This window comes from Thamnophis sirtalis, unplaced genomic scaffold (assembly GCF_051295495.1).
Source record: "Thamnophis sirtalis isolate CommonGarterSnake01/CBP01778 unplaced genomic scaffold, rThaSir2_p1.2 scaffold_15, whole genome shotgun sequence".
NCBI classification, from domain to species: domain Eukaryota; kingdom Metazoa; phylum Chordata; class Lepidosauria; order Squamata; family Natricidae; genus Thamnophis; species Thamnophis sirtalis.
The window spans coordinates 19,832,812-19,857,017 of NW_028261395.1; the positions used below are offsets into that span (position 1 = coordinate 19,832,812).

General features: G+C 45.0%; 1 protein-coding gene across 10 annotated transcripts in view; it reads left to right on the forward strand.

The window, feature by feature from the left end:
• Positions 1–24,206, forward strand: part of ANK3 (ankyrin 3) — a 195,382-nt gene that overhangs the window by 155,848 nt on the left and 15,328 nt on the right. For 7 of the 10 annotated variants that reach the window (XR_015695133.1, XM_087702133.1, XM_087702134.1 and 4 more), the window contains 11 exons: positions 649–856; positions 2,014–2,110; positions 3,053–3,281; positions 3,954–4,079; positions 5,293–5,415; positions 5,965–5,991; positions 9,326–9,407; positions 12,930–20,594; positions 21,820–21,894; positions 23,024–23,155; positions 23,630–23,773. Coding sequence is in view for 9 of the 10 variants with exons in the window: in XM_087702133.1 (XP_087558259.1) it covers positions 649–856; positions 2,014–2,110; positions 3,053–3,281; positions 3,954–4,079; positions 5,293–5,415; positions 5,965–5,991; positions 9,326–9,407; positions 12,930–20,594; positions 21,820–21,894; positions 23,024–23,155; positions 23,630–23,773 (8,908 nt within the window). In the remaining variant the exon portion in view is untranslated. The remainder of the gene's footprint in view (positions 1–648; positions 857–2,013; positions 2,111–3,052; positions 3,282–3,953; positions 4,080–5,292; positions 5,416–5,964; positions 5,992–9,325; positions 9,408–12,929; positions 20,595–21,819; positions 21,895–23,023; positions 23,156–23,629; positions 23,774–24,206) is intronic. The other 3 variants (XM_087702137.1, XM_087702138.1, XM_087702139.1) reach the window with 1 other exon arrangement.

The following is a 24,206-nucleotide window of genomic DNA, read 5'->3' on the forward strand; positions in this document are numbered from 1 at the left end:
CTAAGACGCTGAGCCTGTCAATCAGAAAGGTCGGCAGTTTAGCGGTTTGAATCCCTAGCACGGTGTAATGGAGTGAGCTCTCGTTACTTGTCCCAGCTTCTGCCAACCTAGCAGTTTGAAAAGAGGTAAAATGCGAATAGAAAATATAGGAACCACCTATGGTGGGAAGGGAACAGTGTTCCGTGCGCCTTTGGTGTTTAGTCATGACCAGGGAGACGTCTTCAGACAACGCTGGCTCTTCGGCTTTGAAATGGAGATGAGCACCGCCCCCTAGAGTCAGGAATGACTAGCACATATGTGCGAGGGGAACCTTTACCTTTACCTTAACTAGATGTTTAAGGTTCAGGAGTTTTTGGGCAACTTGGTCAGATCATATATATATAGTATAGTATAGCATCATTAGTGCTTCATGGAGGGAATTCGATGACTATCAGAAACCATCCTGAGAAAACCAATCCCATATTGTGGCTCAAGGATATTGTGTGGTCACTGAAGTTGCTGAGATTTCATCTTAGCTTATATGAATATGTTTAGTGAGTTTGACAGGAGACGACACAGCCTTCTCAGTTTGAAAAAAAGAAGACAGCTCACTTTTTCTGGAAAACAATGCACATAGCCATTGAAAACCCTTTCTCGAATTAATCATAGGCTCAACCAGTGCAGGACGAAATGGTTAAGAAGATCCTTGGCAACAAAGCCACCTTCAGCCCCATTGTCACAGTGGAGCCCAGAAGAAGGAAATTTCATAAGCCCATCACAATGACGATTCCGGTGCCACCACCCTCTGGGGAAGGAGTGACCAATGGGTACAAAGGTGACACCACACCCAGCCTTCGACTGCTGTGTAGCATCACAGGTGAGAGACCCAGCAGGGCTCATGCACTTCCTTAGGGTGAGCTGCACACCCTCTGGCAGCTTCTTCCAATGGTCGTGTCACACACACACACACACACACACACACACACACACACACACACACACACCGGTTAGTCATGGGTGCCTCGGGCCGCTTCTCCCCAGCCCCACTGTGACTGGGGTGAGCAGGATGGACCGAAGCTGACATGCTTGCTTGGTTAGAACTTCTGGCCAACCTAACTCCATGGGAGGCAGGCAGGAAGGAAGGCAGAAACTTCCAAGAAGTCTGCTGAATTGAAGCAGGAGTGTCAAACTCAATTTAATTGAGGGCCACATTAGGGCTGGGGTTGACCTCAGGGATGTATGTGTGTGTGGCCAACTAGGTGTGTGTGGCCAACCAGGTGGGTGTGGCCAGTTTGATGCCACTCCCTAAACTGCTGGCCTGTTTCCTGTTTGCATTGGGTAGACCAGGACAGCTCTGCGATCCGGATTCGGCTCATGGGCCTTGAGTTTGACACCCCTGTCTTAAAGTCTACATTTTCTGTGTTCCTTCTGCAACTTTCTGACTGATGCTTTTGACCTTCGATACACATATTTTCCTTTCAGCAGAGATCAGATTAAATATTTTGCTGAACAGTGTTTAAAATATTTTACATTTTTGGAGTAAAAGAATCTCCTCCCCACACTCCCAGTCACTGTCTCTTGCTATCATCTATGCACAAGCATGTCTCTAGACTTTCTAGGTGTCCTTACTGAGTGTTGCTCTTGGACAATACCCAGAGACCATATTTACCAACTGTTCAATTCTCTTTGTTTTAGCATCTCCTTAGTCAGCTACATTTATTTCGAGGTTGCGGCTGAGTCCTCCCAAGGGGGTCCTCACCTCTCCATCCTCCACAGGCAGGGAGTGTCTGAAATGGTGTAGGATTTCCTGCCTAAGCAGGGGCTTGGACCTCCAAGGTCCCCTTCCAACTCTATTATTCTATATTCTGGAGGACAAACTCAGTGGTTTCCATCTGAAAGAGAAGACCAGGAATCCAGGGCTGTGGGATTTGGGAGCTCATAACTTTTGGTTCAGACAGAAGCACAATTCCAGACTGGGCCAAAGCTGAGATTCTTTCTTAAAAGAGATTTGTGTCTTGTTGTCTTCTTCTCCAGGAGGCACTTCACCAGCACAGTGGGAAGACATCACAGGAACCACCCCTCTCACGTTTGTGAATGATTGTGTCTCCTTCACAACCAATGTTTCAGCCAGGTAGGACAAAAAGCAAGGACAAAAGCAGATTACCTTCATCCTCATCTGGAAGGGAAGATCTCATTCGCTTACCTGAACATATTTATTTATTCATTAATCAATTGTTTATAGCTGCCCATTTCACAAAATGCAATTCTGGATGGCAACAGCAATTTTGAATAGTTTGCTTCAAAGAGCTCATCAACTGCATTCCTTGTTCCTATTTTCTTTTCCTACCAGCAGCCCTCTGGGGTAGGTACAGAATGGCCCTAAATTACCCAAGCAGCTCCCATGGACTACAGCTCCATCACTTACAAACAGCCATGAAGTAGTTGGAAAGATTGCCACTTGTTGTTCCTTTGTGCACAGACCACTTAAAAAGCAAGCCATCCTCCAGTGTTGCAACTCTGATTTTAATAAGCTTCTTGGCAATCACCAGAAAGAAAGCTAGGAGGACTCAAGGGCCCCAGGTCGGCCTCTGGAGGAAAATCCAGATGTGCACCAAACTGCAATTGAAGTGATAAGAAAAAGAAAGAAAACATGACTTTATCTAATTTGTGCACTTCCAGTTTTGGGGAAAAGCATCTGAAAGTGAACTAAAATTCAAGAAAAGCTGTGGGGCTCTTGATTTACCTTCAGGACACATTATTCTAGACAGATGTTGATTATAGAGAAAGAGTCATAATTTGATTGGCATTCTGATGAAATATTTATTAAATTCACGTCCTTGTGAATTAGATCAGTGGTCTCCAACCTTGGCAACCTTAAGCCTGAAGGACTTCAACTCCCAGAATTCCCCAGCCATCTTAGCTTAGCTGGCTGGGGAATTCTGGGAGTTGAAGTCTTCCAGACTTAAGATTGCCAAGGTTGGAGACCTCTGAACTAGATGTATGAAAATAAACTCATTGTTTATGGCTTTCTATCTATCTGCTTAATCAATCTCTTTCCTTTTCCCTTCTCTAGATTTTGGTTAGCAGATTGCCATCAAGTTCTTGAAACGGTTGGGTTGGCCACACAGCTATATAGGGAATTGATCTGTGTCCCTTACATGGCCAAATTTGTCATTTTTGCCAAAACCAACGATGCTGTGGAATCCAATTTGCGCTGCTTCTGTATGACCGACGATAAAGTTGACAAAACGCTGGAGCAGCAGGAGAATTTTGAAGAAGTTGCAAGAAGCAAAGATATTGAGGTATTCATGATTGAACGGCAAAGGTCTTCATGATAATCATGAACTGTGGGTGAGCTTTTCAAAATGTATTAAATATGACATGAAGCCTGTGCAAACCAGCCTCGGTTTAATTCAGTTCAGATCAAAGGTAGATCAAAAGTATGGGCATCGGACCTGGGTACCTGAGAGACCGCCTCCTGCCGATTACCTCTCTCAGACCAATTAGATCGCACAGGTTGGGTCTCCTCCGGATTCCATCTGCCAGCCAATGTCAGCTGGCGACTCCCCGGAGGAGGGCCTTCTCTGTTGCAGCTCCGGCCCTCTGGAACGAGCTCCCTGTTGAGATCCGGATCCTTACTACCCTCCCGGCCTTCCGCAAAGCCACCAAGACCTGGCTGTTCCAGCAGGCTGGGGGGAGCTGAGAAGCATCTACCTCCACAGAAATTGTGAATGTTGGTTTTGTTTTTAATATGTTGTCTTTGTCTCATTCCCCCCTTTCCCTTGTCTTTTGTGAGCTGCCCGGAGTCCTCCAGGAGAGGGCGGCATACAAGACAAATAAATAATAATAATAATAAATAATAATGTAGCCTGTCATATAAGAGCCTGGAAAAATGTGTTCGTAAAGTGAGGGACATCCCATTTATTTTAATTCTTTGGGTATTAATCCAGGCTTGTTTTTTTTCTCTCCAACAGGTTTTGGAAGGAAAACCCATTTATGTGGATTGTTATGGAAATCTAGCTCCTTTAACCAAAGGGGGACAGCAGCTTGTATTTAATTTTTATGCTTTCAAAGAAAATAGACTGCCATTTTCTATTAAGGTAAAAGCCACAGCTGCCATAAGATCGGGACTAAGCTCTTGTGATGTGACAACATTGTTCTTTTGAAAAGACATGCTTGGGATATTTCTGGGGATGGCTCTCTCCATGTGCCATCACACGCTTGGCACAAACTTCTTAGGGGAGATGGGTTGGCGACAAAAACAGGCATGGAATGAGCTTCCTCTGGATGGTTGAGGGGCTTCCTAGCATTTCCTCTTAGTTGAAGACCAACCTTGCTGCTCTTTGTGTGCATCCTTGCATTGAGACACAATCTGATTTGTTGGTTTGGGGTTCTGAAGGCCCTTCCCAAGTGCTCATTGTCACCTCTGGAAATGGTGAGCCTGGAAATGGCCAAGATCTTTCTGGTGCCCCCAGATCGATCGTTTTTAGGTGGCCCTCCTGGCCCATTCCTGCTGGTGTGAACCTATTGATGGATTGCATTTCCAACATTAAGCAGACCTAATTTTATACATCTTAGCCAATCTTGCTGGTGCAAAGTACCATCTATAAAACATTTTATACAGAGTTTTCTTTGTATGCAGTTGACATATTCAGTTTAACATTTCTACCTGGGGTGGGTTTCAGCAGAGACTACTACTGGTTTGCTCAGAGATGTAACACGCGCATGCATGTGTAGTATAACTAAAGTTGCTCTCATGCGCAGAAGCAAAAAACAAGATAGCGGCGCCTATGGTGCCTCCAGGAGAACCGGTTTGGGGGCATGGCAGGCCTGGGTCACTGCTGGTTCCAGTAACCCAGGCCAGCAAGCTACTACCAGTTCAGCCAAACCGGTCCGAACTAGTAGGAACTCACCACTGATTTCTATCCCATAGTTTCAGCCACTGTTTCTTAAAGGGCAGCAGTCACGTAAGCCTGTTATGAAGAACAGTTGGGCATAAAGAAAAAATGCTTCCAAACTTTGACCAACTCCTGCAGCTTTATGAAGCTCGGGCAGCTGAGGGACCTCATGGTTGCTGTCCCAACGTTGGACTTTGGCAACCTAGAGTGGGAAGAAGAGAGCACCACCTCTCTGGGAAGCTAATGTGTACTGTAAGGGCATAGAAGGGGATCCCATCTTAGCATGTGCTCCTTTTATTCTCAAGAAATATTCTTGGACAGTTCTTCTTTTGATTAAACTGGCAAACTAAATGTAGTGGAAATGCGAACTGGAGCCCTCTTTCCAACCAACCTGTGATGTCTTATTGACTCGTAGATCCGAGACACCAGCCAAGAGCCTTGTGGCCGCTTATCCTTTCTGAAAGAGCCAAAGACCACCAAGGGTCTGCCCCAGACGGCCGTTTGCAACTTGAATATCACTCTGCCAGCACACAAAAAGGTACAGCCCACGGGGCAGCTTAATATCCCTGGCAGCAGCATTAAAGAGTTAGTATGTGCTGCAAAGAGGAATGACTGTCTTGCCCTCGGATTAAGCTGGCCTCTCTATGTATTAACTGTTTTTGTGTATGCAGAAAGTAAAAGTGTGGAAAACATCCCAAGTTTGAAATGTCCTGCGCCAAGCGATTCTGAGCTCAAAAACTTTGGACTTGGAGTATTTTGCACCCTTTAAGCAGAAAGCATTTTAAAAATTCCCAGTTGCCCATAGTTTGTTGTTTTTAAGGCTGGGAAATTTTGTTCACAGATCCTGCTTCTGCTTAGAGTCGCTAGACTTTCTGCTCTTAGTAATTGTCATGTATTGATTTGCATTTGATGTATAGTTTTGTTTGTTAACCTTTTTTTTTTCCGTTGACATTGGTTTGCTTTGTCTATGATGAATTAGCTTGCATTTTTGTGCTCCCTTACTCGGCCTTTTACATATCCTGATATTCTTTTCCCTGCTGTCTGTTATAATATTCCTTGTCTCCGCAATTCATCTTGGGACCCAAAGGAAACAGAATCAGATCAAGATGATGAGGTAATACAAAACACTTTTTATTTTACCTTTATTGTAATCAAGAGCTTATATTCAAATTTCTGTCATCCTGCAGTAAGGTTTTTCTACCCCAAATTCTCAAACTCTATGTATGTTTATGCTTGTCTGTGAAATTGAAAAATTGCAAACATCCAATGATGTACCACATACTGCTTAGAGCAACAGAGGCACTTTTCTTCCTAGATTTCACATTCAGCCTCCCCACCCCGCCCTCCTCCTCCTCCTCCTCCTCCTCCTCCTCCTCCTCCTCCTCCTCCTCCTCCTCCTCCTCCTCCTCCATAGACTATTTCACAATACAGCTTTGCACAAGAAAAATGAAACTTACCTATGCAGATTCCCATGCCAAAAATTGAGCCACATTTTGTGCAAGTATTTGTGGAGGGAAATATCACTTACTAGGGCGTAGTCAGTGGCCTATACTTTCCTATGATCTGCCCTTAGATAAAAGCTCCTTGTGGGTAGCTGGGGCCTACCAAATTCTCTTATTCCAGCACCAGGCTGTTATGAGGCAGGACACAAACATACCTGAGAACTTTAAATCAGATCAGAAGTGGGATGGATCTGCGTGGACACCCCCCCCCCTCCAGTGATCCACCTTTACACATAAATAAATGCAACTCATGAAAACTACAGTCAAATTTGCTAAATCTGTGTCACCTAAAATATCCAGGAAAATACTGCATTTTCCTTCCAATAAACAGAAAACCATTTTATTCATTTAAAATCGCATGTTGACTTCCTCTTCAAACTTTCAATATTCAATTTATATAAACATTTCTCTATTATAACCCTTTCTCTATATGCACACACACACACACACACACAAACATCTCTCTCAAATCTTCTACAGTGTTTGAACCACAGAGAGTTAACACTCAAGAATAAGCTTGTGAATATCTAAACTGGATGCCTTCCACACTAATTGGGATTACAGTGACCTGATTTATCAGCTGTTCTGATATGTTAGTCACAACCCATTTGGAAAGAACCACACTAAAGATACCTGGTCAGGACCTTGGTGCAAAACTTCCATTTATTGGCAAAGTAGGAGGAGGAAGAAGAGGAGGAGGAAGAGGAAGGGTGTTTCAGTGAGAATTATAGTTGTGCCAACAGTTTCATATTGGCTTGATAGGGGACATTATATCAAAAACAAATCATGAATCAGCTCGAGTCAAGTGGGTTAAACTCAATAATTTGAGCAGAGTTAAACATGGGTTTTATGCTGCCTTTACAGTTAATGGAACTTAAATCACCAATTCCAGCATCTCTAAGTCACTTGGGATGTTCAACCAAGTACCCTTCCCAGCTATCAAATAACTATTTTCTCTCAGTTCCAAGCAAACATCCTTTAAGTTCCCCCAAATATTTTGCTTCTTTTTTTAGATATTCCTATAACTATTGCTAAATAAAAAGTATGAAACGTATATAGGGATGCAGAATAGAAACTGCGGGAAGCTGGTTTTTCTAATGCCCCCCTCCTTGCCTTTGTGCACATTGAAAGAAAAACCAACCCCTTCCGTGCCTTTTATTTGTCCTTTCTGTACTCACCTTAAAGTAGGTGTACCTTGTCATTTATGTGCTTTCCGTGCAAATTGATTTTGGCAGACGTATTTGATTGGCTTCCATTAAATCTGCTCCCATGTGTTCAGTGTATAACTGTAACCTTGTGTGGGGCTGCCCTCATTTGTAGCCAGCAATTATCATTGTGATGTCACTGTGCTTATCCCAAGGGGACATTGTGATGTGACCATTAAGGCTTAGCCTTGCTGGGTGATGGTCTAGCACTCTTCAAGGAGGCTGCATTTGGTCTTGGATCACCAGATCCCAGGTCAAGGCATGCTGTGGAAAGTGTCCCTCTTCAAAAGCTTTGGGAGACTCGGCAGTGATGCTTCAGAGTCAGCCTTAGGTTGCCTCCGTGATCCTTGGTCCTGACACAGACAAAACTGTAGTTGTACTTGGACATAGGCTCACCCCACTGTAGTAAATCAGTGTGCCCACCTTGGAGGACGGATGCTTGACTCACATCAAAGCCGCCTTGCAAAAATGCTTTGCACGATTCTGCTATGTAAGGTGTGACTTTCGAGACTGCACCTGTGTAGTTTAGGAATGACATTATGGATGGCAAGTTTGGGGATTCAGCTCCTTCCCACATTTTTATTCTTATTCCTCCCTCTTTCATTGTGGATCAAATATATCATGAATTGAGGACATTGGGGCAGCAAAGAGCTAGCTGAGAAGGTCCTGGGTTCATTCTGCCCTCCATGATGCTGAAGAAGGGAGGGGATATGTCTAGTTACCACAGAAAAGGACCATATATGGCCAGTTAGGTGAACGATTCAGCTGAACAAGAGAAGGGTGGAATTAATTTCATCTTAAATTGAACTTTTAAAAGACGGCAATAGAATTTGCACAAACTGGAAATCCCCCCCACCTTCCCGTAAGGTGAAATATCCTTCCATTTTTCTATTTATTGCAGGGCCCACTAAGCCCCTACTTAACTGTTTAAAATTCAAGCTTTGAAACTAGATCAAAACACACCTAAGTGGAGATCAGCTGGGGGGGGGGGGCGAGAAGGGGCTTCACCTTATGGAAAGTTGGTTGTTCGGAATTGCAGGGCCAGGAAAAGGTAAAACCAGATTGTGTAGCCTGTGTAGATAGACTGTATCGCTTTCAGGGCCCGAAGATTTCTTAAGTGCAAGAATTGTGTTCTTTAGGCTCCATAGGATCCCTGAGGCCTTATTAAGCCTGGGAATGGGATGAGGAGAATATTCCCTGTTTTTTAAAGCAGGTCTTTGCCTATCTTGGCTGATGCTTTAAAACAAGGCTGGAATAATGAAATGGAGCAGGGTTTACTGCTTGAGCAGGGAGTTGGACTAGAACTGTGATGGAGAACCTATGGCATGAGTGCGGGAGGTGGCATGCAGAGCCCTTTCTGTGGGCACACGCACCATCACCAGCTGCTCTTCTGGTTTCCGGTGCGTGCATGAGCGCTGGCCAGCTGCTCTTTGTGCGTGCCGGTGTGCCGGAAACTGGGAGACCAGCTGGCCGGTGCAAATGGCGCGTACCAGCCAGCTGGTCATCGGGTTTCTGGCATGCGTACACACACATTCCAGTTTGGGCACTTGGTGCCGAAAAGGTTCGCCATCACTGGACTAGAAGACCTCGAAGGTCCCTTCCAACCTTGTTACTGTGTTATTTTATTACTATTATTATTATTTACTGTGAATAAGACCGTGACTGAAATATACAGAAGGGCATCTGCTTTCAAGCGGGATGTTCTCTTCCAAGTCCCAAGAAGAAATCTGTTTTCTTACAGACGGAGAAGACCGACCGCAGACAGAACTTCGTGTCCCTCGCTCTACGTAAGCGCTACAGCTACCTGACCGAGCCTGGCATGAGTGAGTTTCCTAACATACTAAGATTGTAAACTAATTTTTCATTAAAAGAGACATTTTTTCTATCAATGTTGCACTTTATGTCATTGGAAGAGGTGGGATTTAGTGGGTGGCGCCCTCCAATTATTCAAGCGCTCTTCTTGAGCACAAACAACTTGAGAAACTCAAACAAGGATGCCTACCTTTTTGTCTTGAAATATCCGTGGACCACATGAATCATTTGTGGAGAATTGGTTTTCTGCGCTTACCTAACAAAGAAGTTGGCCTTGCTCCTTTTCCAGAGAGGGTGATATGTCATGATTGACAGCTAACCCAAAGGTGCACTCTGTGGTGTTTCAGTTGGGGACCAACTACATCAGGGGTGTCAAAATCAATTTCATTGAGGGCTGCATCAGCGTTGTGTTTGATCTCAGGGGGATGGGGTGGGTGTGGCCATGGTAGGTGTGGCCAGCTCAATGTCACTCGTGTTGGGTGGTGGCCCAAGCGCTCTGCCAGCGAAAATGGGTTCCCAAGCTACGTTTTCAGCTGCGACAGCCTCATGCAACTCTCTGCCAGTGAAAATGGAGCTCAGGACCACACGCAGCCTTCGCGAACTCTGTTTTCAACTGGGACAGCCTCCTGCAACCCTCTGCAAGTGAAGGCGGAGCTCAAGTGGGCTATGTGCAACCCTCCCAAGCTCCATTTTTGGTATCAGAGGCACTGCGGGCCGGTCCTTCACTGCTTCCAGGGTGGCCTTATGAGCCAGATCTAAGCACCCCCCGGACCTTGAGTTTGACACCCCTGAACTACTTGTTACACTGAACCACTCTCAGATTAAGTTTATTTTAGAAAAAGCAACTGTCTAGAGCACTTCTGCTCTGGAATGGCATGAATTTCCTAATAAAAATCTCCCTTTTGCTTATAGTTAACGACATTTAACAGGCACGAAATCCGGGTCTCCCTGTGTATTTATATTACAGGCCTCCACACAGGAATTGGATTTTGCATTAATAGGTTGGACCAAAGTATTAGCAGACTTACTCACAGAATTCCAACCTATGGAATTAAAGGTTGGAATTTTAATTTAAAATTCTATGTATTTATTCACGGTACAGTTAATCTTACAGAAGTCCAACCTATGGATTTCTGTGGGGTCGACTGTGCCGTGAATAGATACATAGAATTTTAAATTAAAATTGCATTATACAATGATATAAACCTACAAGGAAAACAGCCAGGTTGATTTGAAATATTATCAAAGGAACTTTAGCAAAAGCATAGGAGAAGGTTATTTCATTGACATGGGGATTATGCCTTTATCACTTTAATATCGGCATGACATAAATTAATTAGAACTTTCAGGGATCGGGACGATGGCCCTCCCTTTTCTTCAAAGCCTGTGTCTCCTAGGCATTCCATGCATGCAAAGTTAGCAGCACCCTGGACCATTTTTGGTCCATTGTCATATTTTCTTTTAATCAGCTCACGTGTCAGAGTCCCCTCAGCCAGCTCAACTCTTCAAAGCTTTCCAGAGTCTCAGCGTAATGTGGTAAGATGAGCCACAGACAACAGTTGGCAGCCTCTGACTGTTGTAGCTGATTCTCAAACTCATATCTTCTGGTGCCCTCTTGGCTTACATTTTCCACTGCATAGCAGTTTGTTTGTTTGTATATTCAATGCGCAAACCTGTTTACATTTTTTACATTCCTGCACTGGGAAATTCTAGCTACTATAGTAAGAAAACATCGGCATCACAGGCACAATGCTCCCAACTGCTGGCACTGGATTGTCACCTACCACATTGCGTTTCCCCCCAGTTCCCTTAACATAGCAACACACGGGAAATTAAATGATGAGCATTCTTACCTACCAGACCCCACCTGTCTCTCTAATAGAAGGAAGGGAAGAAGCTGGTGGTAAAACTCCATCAATGTAGCTAAGAATCTCCTAATTTGAAGCTAACCTTCTTTTTATAGAGGTGGCGCCATCTGATGCCCCCATGCCAATGCCTCCCAGAATCACTTTGGAATTGGTCAGTGCCAAAATTGAGATGAATGAATGAATCAATCAATCAATCAAATCAAACCATCACTTGTATCTTATGAACAGGAACTTTGAAGGCCAATCATAGGACTGAAGCCTTTCCTGGAATTGGTATTCTTAGGGTTGACTGTTCAGCCTTAGAACTTAAAACTTAGAAGGATAAATTCAATCGTCTTTCGAAGGTTTCTTTGAACATAAACTTTAATAATTCTCGGGATCAGATTAAACCAGCTTTCTCACATCAGCAATAGAGAAGCCAGGAAAACCATTTTCACAAACAACATCATTTGCTTTTAAATGAGGGATATGAATTTTGTATTCCTTGCTTTGAAAAACTATTCTCGAAAGGTACCAAGACATTCGGCCTTGTAGAAAAAGTGGGCTCTTATTCTTTTAAAATGTTTTCTGTGGAAATAATTCTGAATATTGATGTAATCCACATAGCACACACCGCACATGTCATTTTATTCCTCATGCTTGTTTTGACATGATAAAATCATGCATGAATAAAAGTGAAAACGTTTTGGTTGCTTCGCTTGCCATGTTTTTTCATTAATTGTATTCTTTTTTTTCTGTATGACAAATGCTTGTTAAAGTCATTCCACACAAAGCTTTTTATTTACGTTTTACCAAGCTAAAGGACTATTGCATGAATAATTTGACTTTCAGAGGAATTTTTTTTTCATTGTTGTTTTAATCTTTTGAGTCAGAAAAGCTCTTGCTCTTATTGGCTTTGTGAGCCTGAAGCATTAACCAAGCGTGCATGGGAGAGAGGTCTGACTTTATTCCCCCCTCGGCTTCACACTTTGCACATCAATTGCCTGCCACTTTGAGAGATTTTGGGAGGGTGGGGGGGGAGGGGACTCTCTGCATGAAAGATTCGGGAGTGTTTCTCAAGCAGAGTTGCTCAGAGTCACACGCACAAACCCTATATACAAGAACTTAACAAAAATGGTGAAAGCCCTTAAAAAGTAGACAATCCTGAGGAAATTGTGACCCTTGCTGGCAGCAAAGACATATAAATTAACAGGCAAATGGAACTGAAAGGTTTAAAACTTCAAATTCAGCACATCAGAAAGTCAATAGGAAGTGAGAGAAGAATTTTTGGTTCTGGCTGTTACTTTGGACCAGCGTGGACTTCTGGTTGTTTTTTTTTTGTTGTTGTTGTTTTTTAGCCTTTTCTGTTTTCTTCATTGTCTGCAGATTCGGTTGCCTTGTGCTTTTTTGTTTTTCCTTTCTTGTTGTCTTTTCCTTTTCCCTTTTTGTAAACATTTTTGATTATCCACAATTACACAGCTCATTCCTATTTTCCCCCCTCCTGTTAGCCATTGATTGTTACCTATTTCATTCTGATTCATACGAACAATTGTATTTGCTTTTTTTGTAATATTACAAAACGTTTACTGACCAATTTTTTTCTCTGGTCTCTCTGTTTTTCAACCATTTTTGTTGATTTTTACGTTTTATATATCTCTATATATTATTTTGGTTTAACCATTTAAGAAACAGTTGAACGGAGTGCCACGGCTACGAGATCCCTACCCACCACCTATTCCTACAAGCCATTCTTGTCCGCAAGACCCTATCAGTCATGGACCACAGCACCCATCACTGTGCCTGGACAAAGCAAATCGGGCTTCACTTCCCTCTCCAGCTCGTCTTCTAACACACCAACCGCTTCCCCACTAAAGTCAATCTGGTCGGTTTCCTCTGCTTCGCCCATCAAATCCACACTAGGAGCCTCCACCACATCTTCCGTTAAATCCGTTAGTGACGTAGCTTCTCCAATTAGATCCTTTCGGACAATCTCGCCTATGAAAACCATGGTTTCCCAGCCTCCCTATAATGTCCAAGTCTCTCCCGGGGCCTTTGTCAGAGCTCCTACGGCCACGGAAGCTGCTGGTTTGAAAGGACTGGTGTCAGCCTCTGTGTTCCCCACTCGGACATCACCTGTGACCACAGCCGGGTCTCTCTTAGAGAGGTCATCCATTACCATGACGCCTCCGGCATCTCCCAAATCTAACCTTAACATGTATTCTTCGGGCCTGCCATTTAAGTCCATCATCACCTCAGCCTCTCCTCTCTTGTCTTCACCGTTAAAATCGGTGGTGTCCCCTGCTAAATCAGCAGTTGATGCCATGTCACCCTCTAAAGTCACAATGGCTGCCTCCCCTGGGAAACACATGGTTGGGCACACAGAGGTGGCCATGGTGAACGGATCCATATCACCTTTGAAATACCCATCTCCCATCAGCTTGATCGGCGGTCCCAAGGCCACAGCTGCCTTTCAGGAGAAGATGGGGGTGGCAGCCGCTTCTGCAAGCTGTGCCGTTAAAACAGCCGGTGACACAGTTGAGAAAATGTTGCCGGCGACTCCTACAAAGCCATTTTCTCCCCTCAGGTCGCACGTGTCTTCGACTCCGTCCGCCTTTCAGTCAATCAGAGCTCCTTCCACGGGGGTGCTCTATACGTCTCTCGGGTCAATCTCAGCAACTACCTCGTCAGTAACTTCATCAACCATCACGGTGCCCGTCTATTCTGTAGTCAATGTTTTGTCAGAACCAGCACTAAAGAAGCTCCCCGAGTCACCTTCCCTGGCCAAATCAGCAGCTGCCTTGCTCTCGCCTCTTAAAACATTGACTACAGAGACATGCGCCCAATCTCCCTTTAACCGAACCTCATCTCCCGTCAAATCATCTTTGTTCTTAGCACCCTCCGCCCTTAAGTTGTCCACATCTCTGTCTTCTAGTCAGGAGATGTTAAAAGATGTGGCTGAGATGAAAGAGGACCTAATGAGAATGACAGCAATATTGCAGACAGATGTAATGGAGGAGAAGGCGTTCCAACCAGAACTGGCCAAAGAGGGTAGGATAGATGATGAAGAACCTTTTAAGCTGGTTGAGAAAGTGAAAGAGGACCTAGTCAAAGTTAGCGAGATACTGAAAAAAGATGTCTGTGTAGAGAATAAAGCCAAACTCTCTCAGAACGATAAAGGACAGTCCTCTGAGGATGAATGGGTAGAGTTCAGTGCAGGTGAGATTGACGAAGCCAGGCGACAGGGCATGACCATCCCTCCTCTGACCATCCCAGAAAAGGTGCAGCTCAAAGCCAAGGCTGTCTCTGAAAAGGATTACAACCTGAGCAAAGTCATTGATTACCTAACGAATGACATTGGCAGTAGCTCCCTGGCGAGTTTAAAGTACAAGTTTGACGACGGGAGAAGGGAAGGGGAAGAGAGGCAGAAAAGGGTCCTAAAACCAGCCATTGCGCTACAAGAACATAAACTCAAAATGCCGCCAGCCTCCGTGAGGCCATCCACTTCTGAGAAAGAATTGTGTAAAATTGCCGATTCCCTTTTTGGAACGGACACTGTCTTGGAGTCCCCTGATGACTTTTCCCAGCACGATCAAGATAAAAGTCCTTTGTCCGATAGCGGCTTTGAGACCAGGAGTGAGAAGACCCCTTCAGCCCCACAGAGTGCAGAGAGCACGGGGCCGAAGCCCCTTTTCCATGAGGTGCCGCTCCCTCCAGTGATCACAGAGACCAGGACTGAAGTGGTGCACGTGATCCGTAGCTATGAACCCTCACCTGGGGGAGAGGCCTCTGAGCCTCATGCAGAAGAGCCTCCCTCACCCAAAGTGGTTAGCACCTTTATGGAGCTGGAGCCCCGGCCCAACGGGGGCTCCCTCAAGGGGAAGGTCAATGCCTTTCAAGTGAAGGCCAGTAGTGAAGACGAGTGTGCCCTGGCTAAAGGGGTCCGGGTGAAAGAAGAAACCCACATAAGTACCACCACCAGAATGGTTTACCACAAACCTCCATGCACTCAGAGCCCTTCCGAGAGAATAGAGGAAACCATGTCTGTCCAGGACATCATGAAAGCTTTTCAGTCGGGACGGGACCCTTCCAAGGAGCTGGCAGGTCTGTTTGAGCATAAGTCTTCGGTCTCCCCAGAGGCTGGCAAATCCACTGAAATGTCATCCCAGCCCGCAGAGAAGGACTACAAAATGAAACCCAAACTGGAGCGTATAATAGAGGTCCATATTGAAAAAGGTAATCAGGCTGAGCCTACCGAAGTCATTATTAGAGAAACCAAAAAGCATCCAGAGAAAGAAATGTATGTATATCAGAAAGACTTGTCACAAGGGGATGTGGAAAAGCAGGAGGCTCTTCCTTGTTCGGATGAACAAGGTCAGCCTGAAGAAGAAGAACTGACAGCCGAAGAGTCCCTCCATTCTTATTTGGAATCTTCTAGAGTAAACACTCCTGTCTCCCAGGAAGAAGACAGTCGCCCTAGTTCTGCCCAACTTATGTCTGATGACTCGTACAAAACCTTGAAGCTTTTGAGTCAACACTCAGTAGAATACCATGATGATGAGTTGTCAGAACTAAGAGGGGAATCTTACAGGTTTGCTGAGAAAATGCTTCTCTCAGAAAAGCTAGATGTGTCTTACTCAGACACAGAGGAGTCAGTTACTGACCATGTCCCCCCCCTTAGTTCAGACTTTCAGGGGCCTGATAAACGATCCAGAGAAAAAATAGCCCCAGTGTCCCCACAAGACATCCTCACCAAAATCTCTAAAGAGATATCAGAAAATGGTGTGGGTAAAATGTCAAAAGATGATCCTTATGAGAAAGTGACAGTGTTGCATTATTCCGGAGATGTTAGTAGCCCAAAGCATGCTATGTGGATGCGTTTTGCCGAGAACAGATTAGACAGAGGTAGAGAAAAGTTGATGTATGAAGACAGGGTGGACAGGACGGTTAAGGAGGCTGAAGAGAAGCTGACTGAAGTCTCACAGTTCTTCCGGGACAAGACAGAGAAACTGAACGATGAACTGCAATCACCGAAGAAGCAGCAGAAAAGGAATGGGAGAGAAGCTGGTGTGGGCCTTAGATCAGCAAGCAGCAGCCCGGAGAAGGTGACTGCTATTGAATCACAAGGCGACTGGGCAGGAGGAGGAGGAGTCTGTGCCCAGGATGGGAAGGGCTGGCCAAAACCTGAGGAGAGGAAGGCAGCCAGTTTGCCCAGCAGCCCAGAGAGGCAGATTCTCTCTCACCCAAGAAAGGACTTGAAGGGAGCAGCTCAGAAGACCAAAATCCCAGAGGCTCTGCCAACTGGGTTCCAACTGAAGCAATCCAAGCTCAGCTCCATTAGGCTAAAATTTGAACAGAGCCTGGGCTCTAAAAGTAAGGAGATGCTTCCAGAGGAGAAAAAGCTGGACGCGCCATCTAAGATCCCAGTGAAAAAGTTGCAGGACAGCAAGCTCCCAGTCTCTCAGTTCTACTCCCGAGAAAAACAGGCCAAAGAGATAGACCTGGTGAATGGGAACTTAACATTGCAGAAGGAACCTCCTGCTGGCTGCTTCCAAGATGGCCCCAGGGGCAAAGGCAAAGTTATTGAGGATGCACCTCCCCTGAAGGTCCCCAAAGCCAAGGATGAAATACCAAGCAATACCGTTTCTGCCCTTGCAGAGCAAAAGGTGAAGGGCTTGGCCTATGGTGCCAGTGCGGTGCCTGTCCCAGCCAAGGGGCACTGGGATAAAAAGATTTATAGGACATGGGAAAGTCCTGGGACATCTTCCCATAAGGCCCAGAGAGAAAAACTTTCCCATGTGCTTGTGCAAGATGTAGTCAATGAAAACCAGATTGACCCTCTTGAGACTAAAGATCTGGCCAAATCTGGTGAACTGATCACTGTGACCGAATATGAACAGAAAGTGTCCACAAATGGATCAGGTTCTAAGGAGGTGAAGGAAGTGACTGTAAAGTCTCCATCCAAAAAGGTGCTTTATAGAGAATACCTTGTCAGAGAAGGGGACTATCCCAGCGAAGTGAGGGATAGGATTGCTAAGAAAAAAGAACCAGTGATGGCAGCCCATATTCCAGAAAGTGTGTCAGAAGAGCAAAGTATTTTGGTGGGTGGTGTTCCTGAAGGACAGCCCCCAAATGCACGCCACGAACTACCAACTCGCGTGCCCCACATCAGAATGGATAAGGAAAAAGTAGAGGGACAATTTGATGGGACTGAACAAAAGAAAGGGGTAGAATATAGTCCAACCAGTACCAGGCAACTCAGTTGCTTCCAGTTAAGTCCTCCTCAGGGGGAGGCAAAGTCATCCCCCAGTAAGACGCCAGACTCCTTAGAAGTTAGTCCAGGGAAACTGTCTCCCGCAAAGAAATTTGACCTGATGAAACCCTCCCCTTTAGCCACAGAGGACGCAGCGAAGGAGATAAAAACACTCCCTGTTTACGTCAGCTTTGTTCAGGTAGGGAGGCAATATGAAAGGGAGGTGCAGCAAGGAACGATCAAAAAAATTGTAAGCCAGGAAAGTAAGACAGTGCAAGAGACGAGAGGGGGGTTTTATACCACCAGGCCACAGAAGCAGCTCCCCTCCCCCCAAGGTAGCCCAGAGGATGACACCTTAGAGCAGGTGTCCTTCATGGACAGTTCTGGGAAAAGCCCCCTAACCCCAGAGACACCAAGCTCAGAGGAAGTGAGTTACGAGTTTACCTCCAAAACACCCGATTCACTCATCGCTTATATCCCCGGCAAACCCAGCCCAATCCCCGAGGTGTCGGAGGAGTCAGAGGAGGAGGCCGAAGCCAAATCCACCTCCATAAAACAGTCGCCCCCAACCGAGCAAGAGCTGCCCAATAATAACTTGGACAGGGAATCTAACAAAAGGCCGAAGGGAAACCGGGTGGCCTACATTGAATTTCCACCACCTCCTCCATTAGATGCTGATCACTCAGAACCAGAAAAGCTGCGTCCCTCCTCTGAGAGCGACATGGAGCTGACAGAAGTCAACCTTCAGGATGAACTCGAAAGGCGTCAGCTGGCCGAACCCGTCATCCGCGTTCAGCCCCCTTCTCCTGTGCCGCCAGCAGAAGATCTGAGTGACTCCAGCGATGATGAGTCTCTGTATCAGCCCGTTCCCATTAAAAGATACATGTTTAAACTAAATGATATCGAAGATGATTGGAAGGAGGCCACCATGCGCAAGTTCTCTGGAACGGAGGCCAGAAAGGCCAATGAATTTGATTTGGCCCTTGAATCCCCCCAGAATGATGTGGCACCCAATGGGAACAATGACCAGTCAATTACCGAGTGCTCGATAGCAACCACTGCAGAATTCTCCCACGATACAGATGCCACCGAAATTGACTCTCTTGATGGGTATGACCTGCAAGACGAGGATGATGGGCTGACCGAGAGCGATTCTAAGCACGCCTACCCAGCAGTAGAAACGAAAAAAGATCTCTGGGTTACTGAAGGTATCTTGAAACAGACTGACAGAAGTTTTAGCCAAAGTAAGCTGGAAATTATCGAGGAGGAGGAAAAAGTCAGCTCTGAGGAAAAGAAGAAACCCTTATCCAAATGTCCAGCGGCTGAAAAAAATGTCGATAAGGCCGAACAAAAGTCGGGGGCACAGTTCTTCACTTTGGAAGGCCGGCATCCTGACAGGACCGTGTTTCCTGACACATATTTCAGTTACAAAGTAGATGAAGAGTTTGCCACCCCTTTTAAAACCATAGCAACCAAGAGCCTAGATTTTGACCCTTGGTCCAGTAACCGTGGGGATGATGAAGTCTTTGAATCCAAGAGCAGGGACGATGACACCAAGCCTTTTGGCCTGGCAGTGGAAGACAGGTCTCCAGCCACCACCCCAGACACGACGCCAGCTAGGACGCCGACAGATGAAAGTACCCCAACTAGTGAGCCCAACCCCTTCCCGTTTCATGAAGGGAAGATGTTTGAGATGACTCGCAGTGGCGCAATTGACATGAGCAAGAGGGATTTTGTTGAAGAAAGACTCCAATTTTTTCAGATTGGTGAGCATACTTCTGAAGGGAAGTCAGGGGACAAGGGGGAAGGGGATAACAATAAAGTCACTGCCATCACACAGCCACAGTCAGGGGACAAAACAGTAGAGAAAACCATAGAGAGAGAAGTAGAAACACCAACAGTTGAACCTAAGCTCATCCTCCAGGCCAGTGGAGATGGCATGGAAGCAGCACCTGGTTGTAGCTCACTGGAGAAGTCGTCCGTGGCGCTTCACGCTTCTAAAGTTGATTCCAAATTGCGTACACCGATTAAAATGGGCATTTCGGCTTCCACCATGACGCTGAAGAAAGACATGTCTGGGGAAATGGCAGATAAGCTAGAGACGATGACACCAGGGACTCAGGGGTTAGACCGCGAAGTTGTAGAGGAGGTCGCAGACACAGCTGCGCTTAACCAGACCAGCAGTAGGGAAGCAGAAAAGTATTATTTTCCAAAAGATAATTTTAATAACAACAACAATTTGGACCCATGCACCACACCTACCAATCACCTTACTTGTACAGTAGTGCTAAATGAACACGTTGAGTCCAAGTGTCCCACCCAGAAAGCTAATCCAATGAAACATCCTTCAGCAAACGGTCCCGGTGCAACCCAAAGAGACTGTAAGCAGAAAAGACCCAGAGAGCAGCAAGCGCCCTCTGAACCAGTCGGGAATCAAGCACGCTCCCGGCTTCCCGTAAAAGCCAAAGGAGCTGTGCTGCATAGCCTTAGCCAGACCAGCAGGGGGAGTCATGTCAGGGAGGCCAGGAAAGTTGACCCAAGGAAGCCGTGCAGCTCTTCTCCACCCATAGAGGGTAGGTCTAAGATCCCCATAAAAAACACAGAGAGGCATAACTTGGCCTTAGCTAGAAAAATGCCACCCGTTCAAAGCCAAGGGCAGATAGAGAGAAGCAAGGCCAACTCTTTTCCTTCTAAATTACCATTAAAGGTAAGATCTACCACCACCATCACCATCACTGCTGCAGCCGCAGCCGCAACAACTGTTAAAGCAAAGCAAGGTCAGCTTAGGGAGGTATGTAAACATTCTATTGAATATTTTAAGGGAATTAGCGTTGAGGCTTTAAAGCTTGTCGACCGACTATCTGATGAACAGAAAAAAATGCCACCAGGAGTGTCTGAGGAGGTGGAGGAGGAGGAGGAGGAGGAAGAAGAAGATAGTACCTCAAGAACCACATCCCTGTCTGAAGCCACTCAAGTTTTCCAGCCATCCATTGCAACGAAGCCCGCTAGAGATATGAGAACAGAGGCAGCACCATTAAAATCAAAGATTGAAAAGTCCGACAGTGACAGGAGGAGGAGGAGGAGGAGTAAGAGAAGGACTGGTGAGAATGGAGGGAGTCAGGTTTCTGGAGCTCTCCGGGCTCACCCTGTGGAAGCCAAGCCTAGTTTGTAAAACTTTCAACTTGTTGATCTTAGTGCATGAACTGTTGTGATTGCCTGTGTAGTGACTTCCTCTAGTTCTCATTCTGTCATTGTCATCTCTGTGTTTTGTCTTTTATGCTCTTCTTTCTCTCTTTATGTGAAGTCTGTATAGTAGATAGCTAGGGACGCATGCCGAAAACATTCATATCAGCCCCAAGATGCTCCCGTAGAGTAAAAATTGCCCTTTGTCAAAAGAAAGAATTTCTTTCATTCTTTAGTTCCTGGTGGGCTATTCCCCCCCTCCCCTCCACCAGTAATTAAATCATGTTATATACAGCTCATTAGATAGATTGTCAGCATGTTTGGTTCCATTTACACAATATTTACATCATGTAGATGAACACTACTAGCCTTTCAAAGGGGAAAGTTCCAGATCTGCGAATCTGCATGTGTGTGTGTATGTATGTGTGAGTGTGTGTGTGTGTATGTGTTTTCGTAGATTTTCACGGGTGTAGGTATGCTGGTCTTGTTGTATTTGGGTCTTTTCCTGTGCAAGATTGAGATTGTCTTGGCAACGTTTCGGCAAGGTCTCACTTGCCATTTTCAGGCTGATATTTTCAGCTTAAAGCATGATCGGATCTGCCGTCTTTCTATAAATCTGACGATACCTCCCGCCTACCAGACATCTGGAAACCATCCCTAGTCAACAAATGAGCCCCACCCACCACCCAGGCCATTACAACACAAAATAACTATGGACACACAGCCAGCACCAATCAGCATCAATCTACCAATCATGATACCTTCACACATCCAATCAATCCACTTATTGAACAAAGCCAGCACTCCACACCCACCACCACTATTTATAGAAAGACGGCAGCTCCAACCACGCTTTAAGCCGAAAACACCAGCCTGAAGATGGCGAGTGAAACCTCGCCGAAATGTTGCCAAGACAATCTCAATCTTACACGGGGAAAAGACTCGAATACAACAACACCAGCATACCTACACCCGTGAAAATCTACGAAAACATATATATTTTAAAAAAGAACCAAAAAAGGGCATTCCATTCTTTTTAGTAATTGGACTAAAAGCACCTATTAAAATAACAGTGTATTAGAGTTTTGTTAGTCAGTGCTGAGAACCCTTTCACCCTTTTAATAGAAGCATTGTAAATCACAGGTCCACAGAGCCCATGCGAACGGACCGATATAAGGATGGCAATTGTGGCTGATCACCTGGGACTTAGCTGGACAGGTAAGATTTTGGAACATTCTGGTGCTTTAGAAACTAGCAACCTCGAAGAGGCTCACCTTGTTGTTTCTCCCTGGATGTGTGTATCCATGGGTTGATGGACAGAGGAGGGCAGGGTGAACTTATTCCTTCCAGATCCCTCTACTCTGCTCTTCAGATTAGAGAGATTAAGAAAATGGGAAAGAGCAGAGTTCTTGGAGCTCCTGGTATTTTCAAAAATAAATAATAGAGCTGGTAAAGATGGGCCTGTTGAGTTGATGCTTCCATTGATGCCTCCATGTCCTTTTTGTGGGCAGCAGTGTAAGAGATATTACCTTTTCCTAGATGATGTTTTGTCATCTCAATCCTGTCTGCAGCCCTGGGATTGCATGGAGGTTTCCCTCCAAATGCTACCCAGGTTAAGGTCAGCTGAGGCCAGGTAAGGGCTGCTACAACTGGGACAGTTGCTTGCATCACATGGAATCTTCCCCTGTGACTTTGCTATCTCCTCTCTTGCTTCAGATGTGTAATAGATCATCACAATAGCCAAGTAAGCCACAAAGCTTCCTATTGGGTGTTGGAAGCTGCCCGGTTGGCATTCATCTCAGATACGGAAGGGGACGGGTTGAGCATTGCACTTGGATGGGTGGGAATTATCCCAGATGAGTCCATTCATTTTGCCCTCATTCTGGCCACAGCAGACATCCTTCCAATTCTGGTCCTTTGATGCAATGGAGCTGGGTTGTGATGATAACAGGGAAGCCTCTGATCTCGGCTTTGGATTTGGAAACCTGGAGTCCAAGCTATAATGTTGTATGTTTGGAGGTTGTCAAGGGCTGTCCTCCCTCTTCCTGGACCATTGTTCCTGTCCAGACTGAGACCAACAAATTAAAAGAACTTAGAATGGAGAGAAGACCCATAGCATTCTTAGTCCCTCTTCCTGAGACTGGAACTCAAAGCTGTCTCTGAAAGTGGCTCTCCTTATTCTCTGCCTATACTCTTTGGCCTTTAAGGTGTGTTGGGAAGTTTAGGCTGAATTTTCTGTGAATAAAAACTGGTATCATTTGATGTCAGAAATACATTTGATTTTTTACACAGGCTATTCAAATAAAATACGAGTAATTCTTTTTCTTCTCTCTTTTCCACAATGTAGAACTGGCAAGAGAGCTGAATTTTTCTGTTGACGAAATTAATCAGATTCGAGTGGAAAACCCAAATTCTTTAATTGCTCAGAGCTTCATGTTGTTAAAGAAATGGGTTACAAGAGATGGAAAAAATGCTACAAGTAAGTTTAAGATTTGTGTAGAAAGGGCTGCATCTTGAAGTTCCTACAAAAAGAATGCAGCTCCTTGATAGGTGACAGGCTCAGGAGTATGTCTGTGAATGAGCAGTCATAGACCAAATCCCTCTGTGTCCAGAGTGCTTATTTTCTTTATCCAACAACCTTGGTCGTCCAACCTTCATGCATGTATAATATTGGAGAGAGACACCACATCTTGGAGAATAAGTTGCCACTGTTAAGTTTTTTTTTGATTAATGCAGCATTGTGCGTTCACTGATCAAAAGACATACTGGGATTTGATAAATAAGCAATTCAAAATGTACAAGGCACTGCAGCTCATTTGCTCCCATTTCTGATATTTAGTTGATGCCTCCTCTACGCTTCCGATGGGATCGGTGAATCCACAGGCCACCTATCCAAAGAATTCAAAGTTGCACACAAGAATTTTAATGTGTTTTGTCCTTTTCGCCCCCACAGCTGATGCCTTAACTTCTGTATTAACAAAAATCAATCGGATCGACATTGTAACTTTGTTGGAAGGACCAATATTTGATTATGGCAACATATCAGGCACCAGAAGTTTTGCAGATGAAAATAATGTATTCCACGATACTGTTGATGGTAACTGAGTTTATTTCATTTTATGTATTTTTCCCCCCAAGTGAGTAACAAATATATATGTTTTTGATCTAATAATATGGGACTTTGAGACTTTTTGTCCACTTAAAATACGTTTTTACTTAGCAAGATACGATTTGGGATATGACTAAACCAGCAAAGGTTCACTTGTTTTGAATTAACAGAGTTGCAAATAGCTTCTGTAGCCCTGAGGTGTGATTGCAAACTTTGCTGTTGCATTCTGAAACCTCCCCTAATTGGGCAATGAAACTCCAGTGTTCCAATTCTGTGCTCAGAGTTTTTCTTGAGGTTGTTAACCAAAGTTTTGCTTTCAAACATGGAGGTGCAATCAAGAACAAGTTACAGCAATTACTTTTTGGCTTTTGACATGTTGCTAGGCTGCTTACAAAACACTGTGCTGGCCTGAACATGCAAG